General features: G+C 29.9%; 1 protein-coding gene across 5 annotated transcripts in view; it reads right to left on the reverse strand.

The window, feature by feature from the left end:
* The window catches only part of LOC122712288, a 163,231-nt gene extending 148,390 nt beyond the window's left edge, over positions 1 to 14,841 (reverse strand). For 3 of the 5 annotated variants that reach the window (XM_043931854.1, XM_043931830.1, XM_043931815.1), the window contains exons 1-2: positions 14,742 to 14,841; positions 4,999 to 7,546 (exon numbers count right to left, since the gene is read on the reverse strand). In XM_043931854.1, the coding sequence (XP_043787789.1) occupies positions 4,999 to 5,151 (153 nt within the window). In that variant the 5' untranslated portion in view covers positions 5,152 to 7,546; positions 14,742 to 14,841. Of the gene's footprint in view, positions 1 to 1,281; positions 1,361 to 4,998; positions 7,547 to 14,492; positions 14,606 to 14,741 lie in introns of those variants that run through there. The other 2 variants (XM_043931823.1, XM_043931838.1) reach the window with 2 other exon arrangements.
* Positions 14,842 to 16,356: the final 1,515 nt, after the last annotated feature.

A 16,356-nucleotide genomic window follows, 5' to 3' on the forward strand; every position in this document is an offset into this window, starting at 1 on the left:
ATTTTAATTGTAAAAAGAAATTTTAAAAAATTTCTTCGTTTATTAACATTGTATTTTATACAGTTAATTTCCAAATCAAATTTGGAAGAACAATATTTTTAATCTTTCTCGAAAAATTTTAACATATTCTTCGTACTTCCAAACAAATTTGAGAAAAATATATTTAAAAAAGAAATTGCGAATGCCAGAAAATTTGCATCATGATTACTTTTACGTAGAAAAATTTTAAATTTAAAAAAAAAATCTTGGAAAACTCGTAGAAAAATCTCTCTGCGATTAATTTTACTTTCAATTTTACGACAAATAATTTAAAATTCAACGAAATCCACGAAAAATTACCAGAAGGGGGTCGCGATTCGAAAAAGTGGTTGGGAACCCCTGCTACGTGGCACGCGTAAGGGATGAAATCAAGACCGGTACAGGTTTCTATCTCTCCTATTTACGCCCTATCTAGCCTCTATAAAGATCAGGATAGGGGAAAGCTACCGTACAATCGATTACGTACGCTACGATTGAACACTTAGGATGGAAACATTGCTCGCGTACTTTTCCTTTCGATTCGCATTGGACGTTATACAGGGTGTCGATATATTCGTGGAATACCCTTTGGTGGAGGATCGATTATGGTGGAGGGGAAGATGGATAAAAAAGTGTCGGTCGAGGCTTGCTTGTCGAGTTACGAGCAATTGAAGTTTGCGTTAGAGGGATGAATTTAAATCAAGTTTGTAACTAGACTAGGGATTTTTACAGATATGTACTTTCCATGCGTATTTCCTAGATTCTTCCTTCTTCGGTGGAATCATTTATATTTTTTAATTGATGTTCGATCGATAAAACTTCTAATGTATTTAATCAAATACATATATACGTATTCTTTATTGTATTTATATATTGTATTTTCCCTCTCTGTTGATCGTATAATTTGGAATTATTCTGAACAATTTCAATCTTAATATATTAAGCAGCAGAAAAATATCCATGTGTGATTTATTATTATCTCTCTTCCACTTCGATATTTTTAGACAAACAATTTATCGAGAATTATCTATCTCTGTACAATGTAATAAAATTGTAATATTCATATTAATTTTTATTTTTTATCGAATATTTATTATAAACTTCGATAGAAATAAATCTTTGCTTCGTGGCCAATTTCTTCTATCTCAATAGCTTTCAAACGATGTAACCATGAATCATATCAACACCCTGCACAACGATTCTTTTGTTTCTGTATACACAATATAAATACACTCGACCAGAGTAGATTGCAGTAACACTTACGGGAACCGATATACGAACCACTGGCAGTTTATTCGACATTTTTCTAGGATTGTTGCTCCTAGCTGCCCCGCTCACATAGCTGCATCCATATAAAAGAGAAAAAATCAATTACCGTTGTTTTCGCTGGTTGGAATGGAATTCTCTGGGAATGGTTTATTTTATTCTTTTTTTTTTTTATTTTTCTTCTTTCTTTCTTTCTTTTTTTTTTTTTTTTATAACTGCAACTCGACAGATCATTACCGACATCGAAACGTCAAAAGTGGTGATGGAAGTTCATTTGTTTTTCGACAACAACGTCCGTTTCAATAATTGTCTCTCGATTTACATTAATCATTATAATTATCAAGATTCAATTGTTCGAAAAATAATAAGTTAAATTTAGGAAGAATTAATCGTTCAAAGTTTCAGTTAATCGATTGAATTGAGTCGTCCATTGAATTACTTGAAACTTACTCAATTGACTTGATCAATTGAACGTTTGAAACAATAAGAAAATTCTCGAAAGATATAAGTGATTTAGATCGTTATAAGTGATTGATCGTTATTAATTTATTTCTATTAAAATTCTACAGGATATTTATATATATATCCGTGAAACATCTTTCGAAGACCAAAATCAAAGATTGAAACGAACGTAAAAGTTGGAGAAAGACAATTCACAGAATCAAACGTCGAAAATGAATTATTTACGAACGAAATTTTTGTTATCGAAACTTTTACAAAATCCTTAAATTTTCCTCCAAAACTTTTTTTCCACGAAACACCCTGTATATGTTGAGCACAAACTAAAAAAAAAAAAAAATCCAATGTATAATTTCCAATGTATTTTTCGAATCCCTTGGTTAATTTTTGAAAAAGCACGGATAACATTTCACTCGCGGCGAAAAATGAAATTACAATCCTTCCATTCATCCGTTCGTTTCCATTTTCTGAATGAAAAATCACGTTTGAATCGCGCGCCAACGCCCGATACATTCTTAATTTCCGCTCGATATCCATCCTCGATCCGAGCGGAAATTATTCGAGTGTCGAGATAATGGAGAGTGAGTACGTAAGTCGTTGCCATCGATAGATTCATCGTTCAGGAAATTTGGTCGATTAGAAAAGAGGAAAGGGAAGAAAGAAAGAAAAAGGAAGAGAGAAAGAGAGAGAGAGAGAGAGAGAGAGAGAGAAGGCGACGGTGCATAGTTATCACGATTACGTCGACGATGGGTTTGTTACGTGCCAACGTGTACGAGAACAGGTAATTGCGTGTCGATATCGATGGCATGACGCGTCGAGATCGTCCGAGATCGCCCGGGTGGAAGCTCGTTTGAAATTTAAATCGCGCGGGTAAATCGAGGACGCCATTAAAAGAGTGACGATTCGTAATAGAGAATGGAGATTCGATTCTTTCTGGTTTTTGAAATTAGAGATTTTTTTGTTTCTCTCTGGTATTAAAATTGATAAATTTAATTCGAGAAAACGGGATTTTTTCAAAATGATGATTTGAAGATTTTTTTTTTTTTTTAGAAAAGATAAATTGTATATTAATTTAACAACGGGTATAATTAAATTGATGAATTTAAGTTTTTGATAATTATTGAGATTTTTATTCTCGATGAAATTCGTATGATTTTTATAGATCGTATTATAATTTTGTTTTTTTTTTTTTTTGGAATTTAGAATTTCGAATTAAAATTGAATGAGAACCGTTGCTACAATTCTTTGGCTAGATGACAAATCTGATGTGTCATTTTTTTCGTTGAAATTTAAATAGATAATATGTACGTGTTTTTTCATATGCATTTAGATAACTATTAATTTGGAAAATATGTCACACGTTTATTTAGAAAAGATAAGAAGAATAGATTGCATTTTTTCGTGATCTTACAGAATGAATGAAATAATGAATGAAATACAAAATTACAATGCTATAAAATTGAAAAAAAAATTTTGGAATTTGTCATCTCAGCATAGAATAAAATAATTTTTATTGATCTTTGAAAATTTGAAACATGTAAAATCTTTGAATAAGTATTTTAGTAATTCAATTTTCTAAAATTTTTACTTCAAAATTACTATAATGCGATTATATTGTACCTTTCATTTTTAATTTCCTTTCAAAAATAATTTATTTAAAAAAAAAAATTGTTACGATTAATAAAAATTTTTACGTGCAAATACAATTCCTAATAATTAATAATCGAACAATAAAGTTCGAAAATTTTTTGAATTACTTAAACAAAAAATTCCAATAAATGAAAATGCATATTTTACAGACCTAGTAAAAGTTTTTAGATAAAAAAAACTTTTTGTTCCTCGAATGGTACACCCACTATGAAAATGAGGACAATGGCAAAAGAAAGCTAGACTTTTGTGAAAAAAGTAAAGTCACAATTAAAGTCCAAATAAAAACCAGTCACGTACATCTTACCACGTTCTTTCTAAACGTTTTTCTGTATTATCTTTTTCAATCTTACTACTTCATGTTTTATATATTTTTGTTTTAAGAAATTTCAAAAATTATCGATTAAAGAATTTCGTTCTTTTTATATTACATATATTTATTAATTCAATTTTAATAAAATAAAATATTAATAATAATTTAATTATTAAAAAATTGATTTAATAATAACATCACGTTTGAATAAGTTTTTTTATTTTAATTATCGAATTTTATAAAGAGTTCTTCATTTATTTTCGTGGAAAATTTTATTTTTTTTAAAATAACAAGTAAAAAAGTTTTAAAGGATGAATTTATCAAAAATAAATTTTTCTTAGATTTAAACATTCTAAAAAATTCAGAATGCATTATTATCAATTTAACCATTCGAATATTAATATTAAATTTGAACCAAACAATTAGCAATTCCAAAAATAATATAGGAAATTATATTGAAATATTCAAGCAAAATATTAATGACTATACTTTAATTTCTTTTGAAAAATGAGAAACATAATAACAAAGACACCCACTTTAACTACTACATACTTACTACATTATAAATGAAATTCACAATAAGTATAATTAGTTTCCAAGAAACTGTCAATGCTTAATGAAGTAAAAAATATTCCATATAAAAAGCATCATTAAATTAATATTTAAAATTCAATTAAATTTTCATCTATGATTCAGAAAATTAATTCATACAGAAAGTAAATTAATCAACTTTAACAAGAGTAGTTATTAATTATTAATTACTTATGATACGATTATTAATTAATCTCTAATGATACAGTATGCGGGTAAAAAATTTTGCCTCGATAATACTGTCCAAAAACTTGTTATTAAAATCATCAATGCGAGGAAAAATTCTTATATCTGGAATTCCAAGATTATAAATATCCTCCATGCATAATTGAAAGAGCTATGTGTACACTAGAAATGAAAATGTGAATAAAATTTTATTATGCAAAAATAATTTTGAATAAAAAAATTACAAAGTATAATAAATTAAAGAAAATTATTATTGCGCAAGATTTTTTAAATTCCTTTTTTACAATTTCACATAATTTCATAAAATCTGAAATATTAATGCATTTTAAAAATTAACTTTACGAAAAAAATATCAGACATAAAAAAAAAATATCATACATTTTTTCCTATTATCAAAAAAAATAAAATATATAATTCGAAATTATATTCAAAAAAAATTCGAACAAAATTAATTCGATTATGAATATTTAAATTAATTTTTCTCGAATCATGAATATGCAAAGAAAAAAATGACTAACCTTGAAGCCAGTAAGGAACGTCGCGGGATCAGAGGGGGTCCGGGCCGAGGACGCCTGATTGGTGGCCCCGTAACTCAACTGATGCTGATAGTTGGAAAGGATCTTCTTGTGAGCACTTGCCTGAGCTCTGTAAGCCGACACTGATAACTTCATTTCTTCCCGTTAAAGGGTACGATCCTTCCGATTCTCCACTTGGATTGCATCCTTGTTCCTTTAATCCTCCTTCACAAAAGGAACGACTCAATCGTAGAAAAATTCTAAGAGAACGAAACAACGAACTTCCTGCTTCGATTGCTGCTTCTCTCGATCTCCGTTCCACGATCGATTGTTTTACTTTATTTGCTCTTTCGATACACTTGTCTCGAACCTCCTCTATTTTCGATAAGTGTCTCCCTCTATGCAGTTGCGTTTGAAAGAATCGTGTTGGTAATGGTGTATCGAAATTGTTAAATATTTGTGATGTGATATTCTTTCCTCGCTTCGAGATTCATCATTTCGTTAAATCTTAAGATTTAAAGGAGAATTTCCTTCTACGGAGTTTATAGATCGTGGAACAGACGAATTTACGTAGATTAGAGAAAATTTATTATAGAATTCTGTTAATTTGGTTATCTTGGTTAGGTTAGATTGCCAAGAAGCTTTATTCTCGTATTTTGTTTCTTGATTTTATTTGATGAAATTTATTTATATTTATTTTTCTTAATAGAAAAATTTTGGTATGAATGTTAATAGAAGAAGCGAAAGTTTTAGTGATTTTATTAGTCGATTTGTGGAATTTATTTATTAACGAACGAATCAATTTTTATGAATTTAACCAATGGAAGTTTTGTAATGGTTTTTAGTGAATTAGTTGTTATAAACTTAGCCAAGTTACAAGGAGACTTCACCAAAATGACTCGTTCTTTTTTTACTTTCTTATTTTGATAATATTGTTGATCTTCAATGGAATTTATTTATGCTTGATTAAAGAATCAGTTGTTAATTAAAATTTAACTGAAATAAAGTGGAAGTTTTGGTGATTTTAATAATAGAATTTAAGTAAAATTAAAGAATTTATTTACGTTTTGTTACGAATTTAGCCAATCACGTGGAAAAGGCAACTTATAGTTTAAGACGATTTCTTGTCTTCTCTTTCTTCGACGATGATTTCCCGCGAGAGAGGAGAAATATGTACAGATATACGTGATCTTTTTCTATGTTTCCGAGATTTTTTTCGATATGTCTATTCCTCGTGATAGGAATAGATTCGTTTTGGATGGGTTTTTAGATTCAGTCTTGATGAGCGGACTGATCAAGGAGGAAATCCTTTTAGGAACCGTATCGAGGATTAAACATCTTGTGACAAAAGAGAATGGATATCGATCGTTGGAATAATCCTTCTTTCGTTTACTCGACCACGTTCAGTTTTCGTAACGACCTCTTCTCGATTGAAGATTTTCTTTGTCTAAACAGGACTTTTCACTTTAATTTTCAAAATTTTAATTCTTTCGAAAATTATAATAAAGTTTTCTCAATCGGAGATCTCTCGATGCAAATCTTTCAAATTCTCCAAAATTTTAATTTTTTGAAAAAAAAATAACGATCTCCTTTCTTGATCTAAATAGGATCTGATCTAATTTTCGAAATCTTAATTCGATAAGAACGATCAAACGTCTCTTACCAATACCAATTCTTCTATATATTATTATTCTATAATTTATTTAATAATCTAATGATAATACGTATGAACAATATATTATACATCGAAGGCAGATAAACTCGAACCTCGATTCTTCAAATATACTCGTCATCTCTCCACATGAGGCATCTCCATCTCATCCACAAGGAACTGAACACTCTTAACCTTTCTTTATCGTCTTCTATCAAAATTATAATTTCATTGATCCAACAATGAGTCGTTGAGAGACGAGAACACACGACATTGCTCGATTCTTAGCCCATCGAGGAACATCTTCTTCCTATTTCTCTTTATTCTTCGCCGATTCAAACTATAAGGCCACGTGTCGTCGTTCATCAAATGTCTAGCGCGTGGCGTACGAAGGGAAAACTGTATTCCAGGCGCCAAGAGATCGCGGCAGAGACATCTACGCTCCTTTTTGATCCACCTCTCACGCGTATCCTCGTTTGGATTAGTTCCACGTAATAGCTCGCAGCTATGCTTTCTTTTGTCGTGTCCTGTGATCGATTCTATACTAGCCGCAGTGGCACCGAGATGCAGAAGAGATCGAGCATGATGTTCGACCAGTCCTCGAAGAACCATTGGACACTTGGAGGAGAATATCTTGGGTCGAGGAAGGATTATCCTCGATCGTCTTCTTAGGTTAGGTTATGTTGCCTTCGATCGAAATCGAATAGCGAATAGATAATCATTTCCTTATGGAGAGTATTCTTGGTTCTTCGTGGTTGTTCTTGTTATTTATTATCGTGGCTGGCACTTTTGACACTTCACTGCACGAAGATTATCACTAATATCATGAAGTTTATTCGGTTGTTATTGTTAAATGTCGTGAAATCACTGGAAGTGTGTTTGCTTGTGAGTGCTTCAAATCTAAAGAATTATTATTTTTAGTGATTTGAATCTTGAAAAAAATTTTGAGAAATGTACAAAATTTTAGATAAACACAAATATTTTATAGAATAACTCAAATCAAGGAAAATAGGAATTTCGACAATCGAAAATATTGGTAGAATAATTTAATTTTTTCGTATATTACGAAACACTCTATTCTATATTTGAGATGTTTTAAATTTGAGTTCAAATCACGAAAGATAACTAGTTGATGATCCAAAATATTTTTCTAATAGTTCAAATCGTGGAAAGTATCGAAGAAGATTCGACGACTTCGAAATTCGTTCGAAATGTACGACAATCACGAATATTTTTTATTCTGATCTAAATTGACAAAATTATTGGAAATTTCGGCAATTAAAAATATTTTTAAGACGATCTAAATCATGAAAAATAACGCGAAACTTTCAACGACTCAAATACTTTCGAGACAGTTCAAATCGTAAAAAGTAACGAAACAATTCGATGATAATTCAAATTTTTAAATAGAATAATTTAAATCGCATGGAAAATAATTTTCGATAATCTAAAATATTTTTACAACAATTCAAATCGCAAGAACTATCTGAAATTTTTCAAATACAATCCAATTATTTTTCCAACTTCTCAGTTTCGTGCTTAAAAAGAGAGATTAGTTCGAAAACGTTTCTAACCGTCGCAGAGAAACGGATCGAGTCAAAACACGTGTCACACACGTAAAAAACCTCTCGAAGGCTTCGCGATCCAATGAAATTCATTGCAACATTAAGACGCGTTTCCAATGATAATCTATCGATTCTAACCATGAAACTCCACATTTAAACTACAAATCATCTTCTTATCTTACACGTGATCAATTATGAATTTTTATGCAAAATTTTACTTCTATATGACGAATAAGCTAATAGTAACAAGTATGGTAATTTTTGATATTTTGTAAGTTTTTAAATTTTGTATAAACAAATTCGTAAATATTTAGCATTAACGTGTTTAATTCGAACAATTCTCAATCATTGTTTGGTTCAAATATAATCGACAGATCAAGTGAAGTGTTATTAAATTTAAAAAACGAAATTAAATATAAAAGGAAAGAGGGAAAAAAAAATTTATAATAGTGAATAGTTTTGTTCTCCTATTTTGCTGAATAAGATTCGATGAAAGAAAACGTTACTGATCAATTGCGTAATCCGCTTAAAGTTAGTCGTTGAAACGTTGAAAAATAGAACTGTTTCGATCAGTGCAGTACGTTTGGGATGGTGGAAAAAGCTGCTAAAGTAATGAAACTGGAAACTCTAAATATTTTTAGCTAGAAGACTATTGGTGATTCAAAATATAATATGTGTGTTTACGATGATTCCAAATGGTGAAAAGTAAGAAAATTTTCGATAAAGCAAATAGTGCAAAATAAAAAAAGTGATCAAGGAATGTGCAACAGTGAAAGAAAAGATCAAAAAAATCAAAGTGATAGTGACAAACATCGGTGATCAACCGTGTAATCCATTTAACCGTGGAAATTAGTCATTGTAGAGAGGAAAAATGGAACTGTTTCGATTATTCGTTATTTCCTCTCAATTGAATATTGAGAATAATTGATTGATAATCAGAAGTGGAAAATTAGAAAATTAGTTGGAACTCATTCACTGATGCTTTTTGTTTCTTCGCCTATTTCGTAAGTTTTATTTTTTTTTCGAATATTTTTATATAATCAATTGATTTAGTAAACAATAACCAATAGATACAAAAATTAGAACTTTATTAATTAATTTTTTCGTCTTTTTTTAATTCTTCTTATTTTTTTCATCTGAATATTCTAAATCGATTGATGAAAATGTTTAAAAACTGATAGTTAAACAACAATTACATAAATTGTTGATTAGCTGATAATGCTGTTCTCTATGATCTCTTCTATTTTTTCCAAAGTTAATAACCATTCATAGTGGACAAAGAAATAATTTAGAATTTTTTATTTACTGATACTATTGATTTTGTTTTCCTATTTTTTTCAATTCCTTCTTTTTTTCAAATTAAATATTTTAAATCATAAATTAATTATCACGTAATGAACAAAGAATAATTATTCAAAAAGTTATTGATTAATTTTTCCATTTCTCTCTATAAATACTTGTATTTTCTTGAATTGAGTATTCTAAATAATCAATTGATAATCATACATAAAAATTATCTAATTTCCATTAATTTGTTTATCTTTTCTATTATTTTGATTGAATATTCTAAACGATCACTTAATTACAAATAAATGATATACATAAATAATCCAAAATTCGTTTTTTCACTCTCTACAATTTTTTCTATTTTTTCGATCGTTAAATGATCAATCGATAGAATTTAAAATATTCTGAATGATCTACACGTGATGAACAATTCTTTTACGAATTCCTTCTATTTCTTCGATCTCAAACGGACAAACGATATCTATGCTTAATTATCTAATGTCCATTCATTTGTCCATTCTCTTCAATTCCTCTTATTGCTTCGATCGAATATTCCAAACAAATGTTTAACAAACGATATCCACATGTAATTTCCGCTTATTTATTCATTTTTATAACTCCTATTGCTTCGATCGAATAAGAAACGATCGATTAACAAATTCACGCGTAATTATCTAATTTCCATTCGATTCTTCGTCGAATATCCCAAAACGAAAAATCCACACGCGAAAAAATATTCCAAACGATTAATAAATTCACATAACGATTTCCATTCATTTCTTCATCGAATATCCCAAACGATTATTTAAAAAAACAATATCCACACGCAATTTCAAACATTTCAAAACAATTAATAAAACAAACAATTGCATGATTATCTAATTTCCACTCATTTCTTTATCGAATATCCCAAAAGATATATTCATAAAACAAACGAATAGATAGATAGAACGATAAAAATATAAAATATTCCAAACAATTAATAAATTCGCATAACGATTTCCATTCATTTCTTCATTCATTCTACAACAAATTCCTTTGATCGAATATCCCAAACAATTGATAAAACAAATCCTGTGTGCGTGATTACCTAATTTCCACTCATTTCTTCGATTAACAAACGATTATCCACGCGAAATTAAAAATATTCCAAACGATTGTTAAACTCCTATAACGATATCCGCGCGTGATTATCTAATTTCCACTCGTTTCTTCCTACAACAATCCCTCGTATCCCTTCGATCGAATATCCGAAAATAGCTGTTCAACAAACGAATAACGAATAACACGGAAACATATATTACGCGTAGAAGCGATACGGAACGTTACTAAACCGCAACGCGTTGCGTCCGTAGCTCGGGCATAACTGGATTACACCGCTGCCAACCGTGCATCGAGGCATCGACTGACCACCACGAGGTTCGCTTTGTCCGCTCTATATTCACCCTTCGCTGTAACTGGATTAAATATTATCATAAACTGCGCGCGAACCGTGTCCCTACCTACGCGCCATTCTTCTCTCCAGCGCATTCTTCCCTCCGCTTCTCTTCCAATTCCTACCTGTATCGATGATCGTTTCGAACGATTTCTCGATCTATTTATCTTCTTTCGATGATCGGATTTTAGAAAGAGAATTGATCGTATTAATTTGTGAATATTGTTGAGGTAATTGTTAAGTTTGAAGATAAATGAATTTTTGAAATTCGTTTTTTTTTTTTTAAATTAATTTTCGAGTGATGAGGATCGGGAAGAGAAGATTTGAGGAAATCGATTGAGAAAATTTTGAGAAAGAAGATAATTATTGTTTTATGAAGAAGCTTGGTGATTAATTGAATTTGAAGATGTTGAAGTAATCGAGTTTGGAGATTATACATTTTCGATCGTGAAATATATATATTTAGATTTATTCGACGAATTTTTTATTTCTATTTTTTTTTTTTTTTTTTAATATTAATTGTAGAGTTAGAGAGAAAAAATAAATACAAATTTGGAAGAAGAAACGAAGACAGTTATTATTGTACGAGAATTCATTAGGTTCTCTGAATATTTTATAAAATCAAAGACAAGAAGTTGCAGAAAAAAGTATATAAAATTTTATAGTATATAAAAAGAATTTTTTGGGATATCTCTTTTAAAAATCACGAGCCATATAATGTAAAATATATATATATATATAATTAATTTCTCCTAATTTTTTACCTAATTTTTTTATCTAATTGATAATTAACAATTTTTTTGAAAAATGTATACGATTATAATACATGATTTATATAACAGTAAATGGATCTTGTCTAAATGGATGTTTAATCCTCGTCTCAAGGAAGGGAAAAATTAAAAAAGAAACCAAAATCCTTCCATTAAACACCTTAAAACTTATATCTCCAAACTTTATTCCATTTCGTCCTTTCGAAGACAGAAATCGAAAAGAACTCTTCTCTCTTTCCCCTTCCCCTTGTATTTTTTCGAATTTCGATAAAATGGAGTCTTAAAAAAAAAATATTTGTCGAATGAAGAAATGGAGGAATAATGGAACAAGCGAACGAAAAGCCACGGTTGTCGATTCGTTTAATGATCGCAATTATTTCTTAAGCAAACTCCTATTCCTCTTTCAAGCCAGTATGGTTGGCACTGTTTAACGAGGATACACTATGAAATGAACAGAAATTTCAAACGTTAATTTTAAACGTGAATTATATTAAACTATCGACAGTGAATTTTTTAGTATTAAAATTTGATTAGAAGTTTTTTGATTATTTGCTTTTTAATTTATTTCGTAAATATTTCGTTCGTTACTTTCGTCCAAATTAGATTAAAAAAAATTTGAAAATGAAAGTGCAATTTCACATTAATCTATAAATTATTTTTTTATTTATATAAATATTGAAAGTTTCTAAGTTTTTGTTTAATTACAAATTTGCGCAAGGTATCCATTACTTCAATACAATTCTTTATATGTTTCGATCTTACAATATGTAAATTATTCTATTTCTTTTCGAAAGTGTTCAAAAAATGAAATTATTTACAAAACTATGAAATTTTAACTAAAATTTAAAAATTTATTTAAAATATCCATACTTTAAATAATTTTTAATTTTAATAAATTATATCTTCTTCGTAAAAATCTCAAAGGAAAATCATAAATAAAATTGATAAAAGAAATATCCTTGATAAAATGTTATCTTCAAAGGATTAAGTATCCAATGATATAATGAAGTGAGAAAAAAAGAGAAAGAAACGTATATAACTTGTTCATTGCCTATTATGACTGCATTGCTATTCCTCTCGTCACTTTTCAGCCCTTTCCTGTCTTTCCATCTAGATTCTTGCACAAACAGCCTGTCATTCCACGTATCAATCATTCCCAATTGGTCATTACGAAAGATCGAGAGGGACAGTGTGCGGAGCCACCCTTTTTATCGAGTTTATGCGAAACCAATATTTCGAAGATTTGGATATTTTTTTGTCCAATATCAAATTTCGTTCCATATATTTAAAAAAAAAAAAAGGAAAAAAATTAAAGAATTAATTTTTGAATTGGAATTAAAGATGATTTTTGAGACGTGAAATATCATTGGAATGAAACTTTGAGAGTAGAATATATTAAAATTTTTAAAGTTTGAAATTAACGAGATTATTAAATTCAATTTGTATTATTAAAAATCCAAAATCTATAATATATTTAAAAATGACGAATACCGATTAACAATTTAATTCTCCCGAATCTAACATATATCTAAAAATAAATATAAATTTTCGAAATAACACAGAATCTAAATTATTATTTTATAAAACGAGAAAATTAACTGAAGCTACTTCTCTCGTTGTTACAATCTCCGAATAATTTAGAAAAGTGACTCTCATCAAATCTTACAATCACAAAAATAAAGTCAATCGAAAAGACGATGGTTGTAGGAAGCAAGCCAACAGCACGAAGACTCTTTCGTCAGCACTTCTTCTTTCATTAACTCCTCTTTCTCCTTCCCCCTCCATTCCTCCCATACGCACACACATCCGAGATACCGCGGCAAACAACTAGAGGAAAACCACTTTAACAACTACCAACATCCCCCTGGCACACAGAGAGCAATCGAACATCCCCATTTAAGATGATAAAAGCGACTAATCCAAATATAGGTTTCCGCTTCCTCGCTCTATTTCTTGCCCTCCTCGTGTAAGGACGAGCCTGGTAAATGAATTACGCGATCTCTCGAATCAGGTCGACAGAAATTACGCGAGAAGGTCGGCTCTCTTTCCTCGTTTAAAACAATCGTCATCACGCTACGAGATTTTATTAAAACGGCATTCCGAACGCTTACTTCCGGTTCGAGGAAGCCGGATGTCACTCGAGGGAAGTAAGGCTAATTAAGTTAATTAGAATCCGCGTTGCTTCTTTCGATATCCTTGAAAATATTTCGAAATAAATCTTGAACGTTTCGAAATAAATTTAAAACGATATATTTGTGATCTATTTGTATTTTTTTTTTCAATTTTTTTTCAAATTGAGTTTTTTTCGAAGGATTCGTAAAAGAAAAACGATCTTTGTTTAATTTTAGTCGTGAGATTCATCATAAATTTTGATTAAATATGAATTTTTTGAAATGTTGTTATTATGAAAGTATTTAATATTTATGAAATATTTATAATTTGAAAAATATAATGTGAAAAATTCAAAATTTTTTAAATATTTCGAAAATATATTGATAAGATTTCTGTTTCCAGTGAGAAATGCTCAAGATGATTCATGAAAACGCGACATTCTATACATAATTTTTCGGAAAAAATCAACCGATTTTTTGATCGATAACGCAAAATCAATTTTTAAAAATATCCTGAAATAAATCCAATCTAGAATACTTATACCCACATTCTTCTATACACGTATTTCAATTTCTTTATACGATAATTATTTCACGTTTCAGCATGCAAAATATTTTGCAACAACCAACAATATATTTGAAACCATTCACGGACACGTAACACCCTATCCATAGTACCTCGAAAGAAGAAGGATTAGCCTGAACACACTGAATCAAGTCAAATGAAATCGCTCGTAAAACAGTAAAATAATAACTATTAAACACAATTGTATCAATCGACTCGATTGATAATAATTAACAACAAATAATGACACCTACACAAGACAAGTCACTGAACAACCATTATGTAACTCACGATACGAGACGTATAAAAAAAAAGAGGGAAAAACACTTTTAATTCGAAAAAAAAAAACACGATCGATTTACCGAAATCTTTAAGGTTAACCGCGGTGGAAGGAAACCGGTCGCGGACCGGCTGCTATTTCCTCACGCACGTGTTACTCGACCCCACGAAAGTCACTAGGCGGCCAGTAGCGACCCCCGCCAGTCGTGGAGGAGACGGTGGGTGTGAGACAGGATGCCTGAACGTCTGCCTATGGGGGGGATGGTGTTGGTGGGGGCATGAGAAATAGTGGGGTGGAAAAACAGGAACAAGCGGGCAAGAGGCTGGTAGAGTGGGGCGATACCCCTCTCTGACAAGAGAAACAGACAAGAGGGGAGTCCATCCCTACTTTGTCCCAATCTGCAGCATCCCCACCACATATCCACACCCACGGATTAAAAACCGAAATCCTTTCTCTATCCCCTCTAGGTATTCATGATATGCTTGTTGGATGCTGCGCAGTCTCTGCATTTGTATCACAGAACGGACTTTCTGTGATAAAGCTTGATAATACTTTTCTGGCATGGCGAGACGATTATGCGAAATGCAATTTGATAGTAAGGAGATTGGAAGATGGAAGATGATGCGAGAAGGATATATAAGTTTGGCTTTAGGAAGTTTTAAGTTAAGTTTTGGCTTTTGAAATCTAAATGAAAATGATGAGAATGATCAATTGGATAAATATTGATAAATAGATTGGTTTTTGATAAAAATGATATAAGAAGTTCTTTTGGATATCGATTATATACATATAAAAATTTTCAATTAAATTTAACTTATATACAAAATTTATATTAATTTTTGTTTTACATATATTATCTTTTACTACTTGATATACTATCATATAAAATTATAAATAGAATTTTATTCTGTTACAGAATATCTTGAATGAACACGAATTACAAGTTTAAGAAAGCGTGTTCAATTGACATCTCGTGCAATCACGTGCCAAAAGTATAGAGAGAGAGAAAAGATTGTAAAAGAAGGATAGAGATAGAGTAAAAATATTGAAATCAGCGCCATCTTCAGAGTGCCGCAAATGAAACACGAAAAGAAAGGATAGAAGATAGTAAGAGAAGGATAGTGATATAGTAAAAACGGGCTCTTAGCACCATCTTTCGACAATTTTTCGAAAATTAGTTTGAGTTCCAAAAGCAAGAGATGGCGCCAAATTTCACTTTTTATCGTTTTATAAGCTTTTCGTATCATTTCAATTTTAATATTTCTCGCTTCTCTGTTTGATTTTTTCAATTTATAATTAAAAAAATGATAAATAGAATAAAAATTCGAGATGAAAGTAGAAAAATAATGAAAAAAATTGAAACTTATATTTTTTAAATAAATAATTATAAATTAGGAAATATATCTTGATACGAAATTATAATAAACTTAATCTAATTAATATTTATTTATTATCTAATTAACATCATTTTCACTAGTATCTGCAATCTATCAATGATTAAGAAAAAGAAAATCTAAGTAAAAGTAGCAAAAGAAGTGAAAATTTTTATTTTTCGCTTTAACTTGGGAAGTATATCTTGATACGAAATGTTTATTTAAACTTAATCTCACTAATATAATTTATTAACCTATTTTACTAGTACCTACAGTCCAATCTATCTAATTAAATAACTAAAATTATGCAAAATTTAGACTGGA

Source organism: Apis laboriosa, unplaced genomic scaffold, assembly GCF_014066325.1.
Source record: "Apis laboriosa isolate Shangri-la unplaced genomic scaffold, ASM1406632v1 scaffold112_cov148, whole genome shotgun sequence".
Taxonomy (NCBI): Eukaryota; Metazoa; Arthropoda; class Insecta; order Hymenoptera; family Apidae; genus Apis; species Apis laboriosa.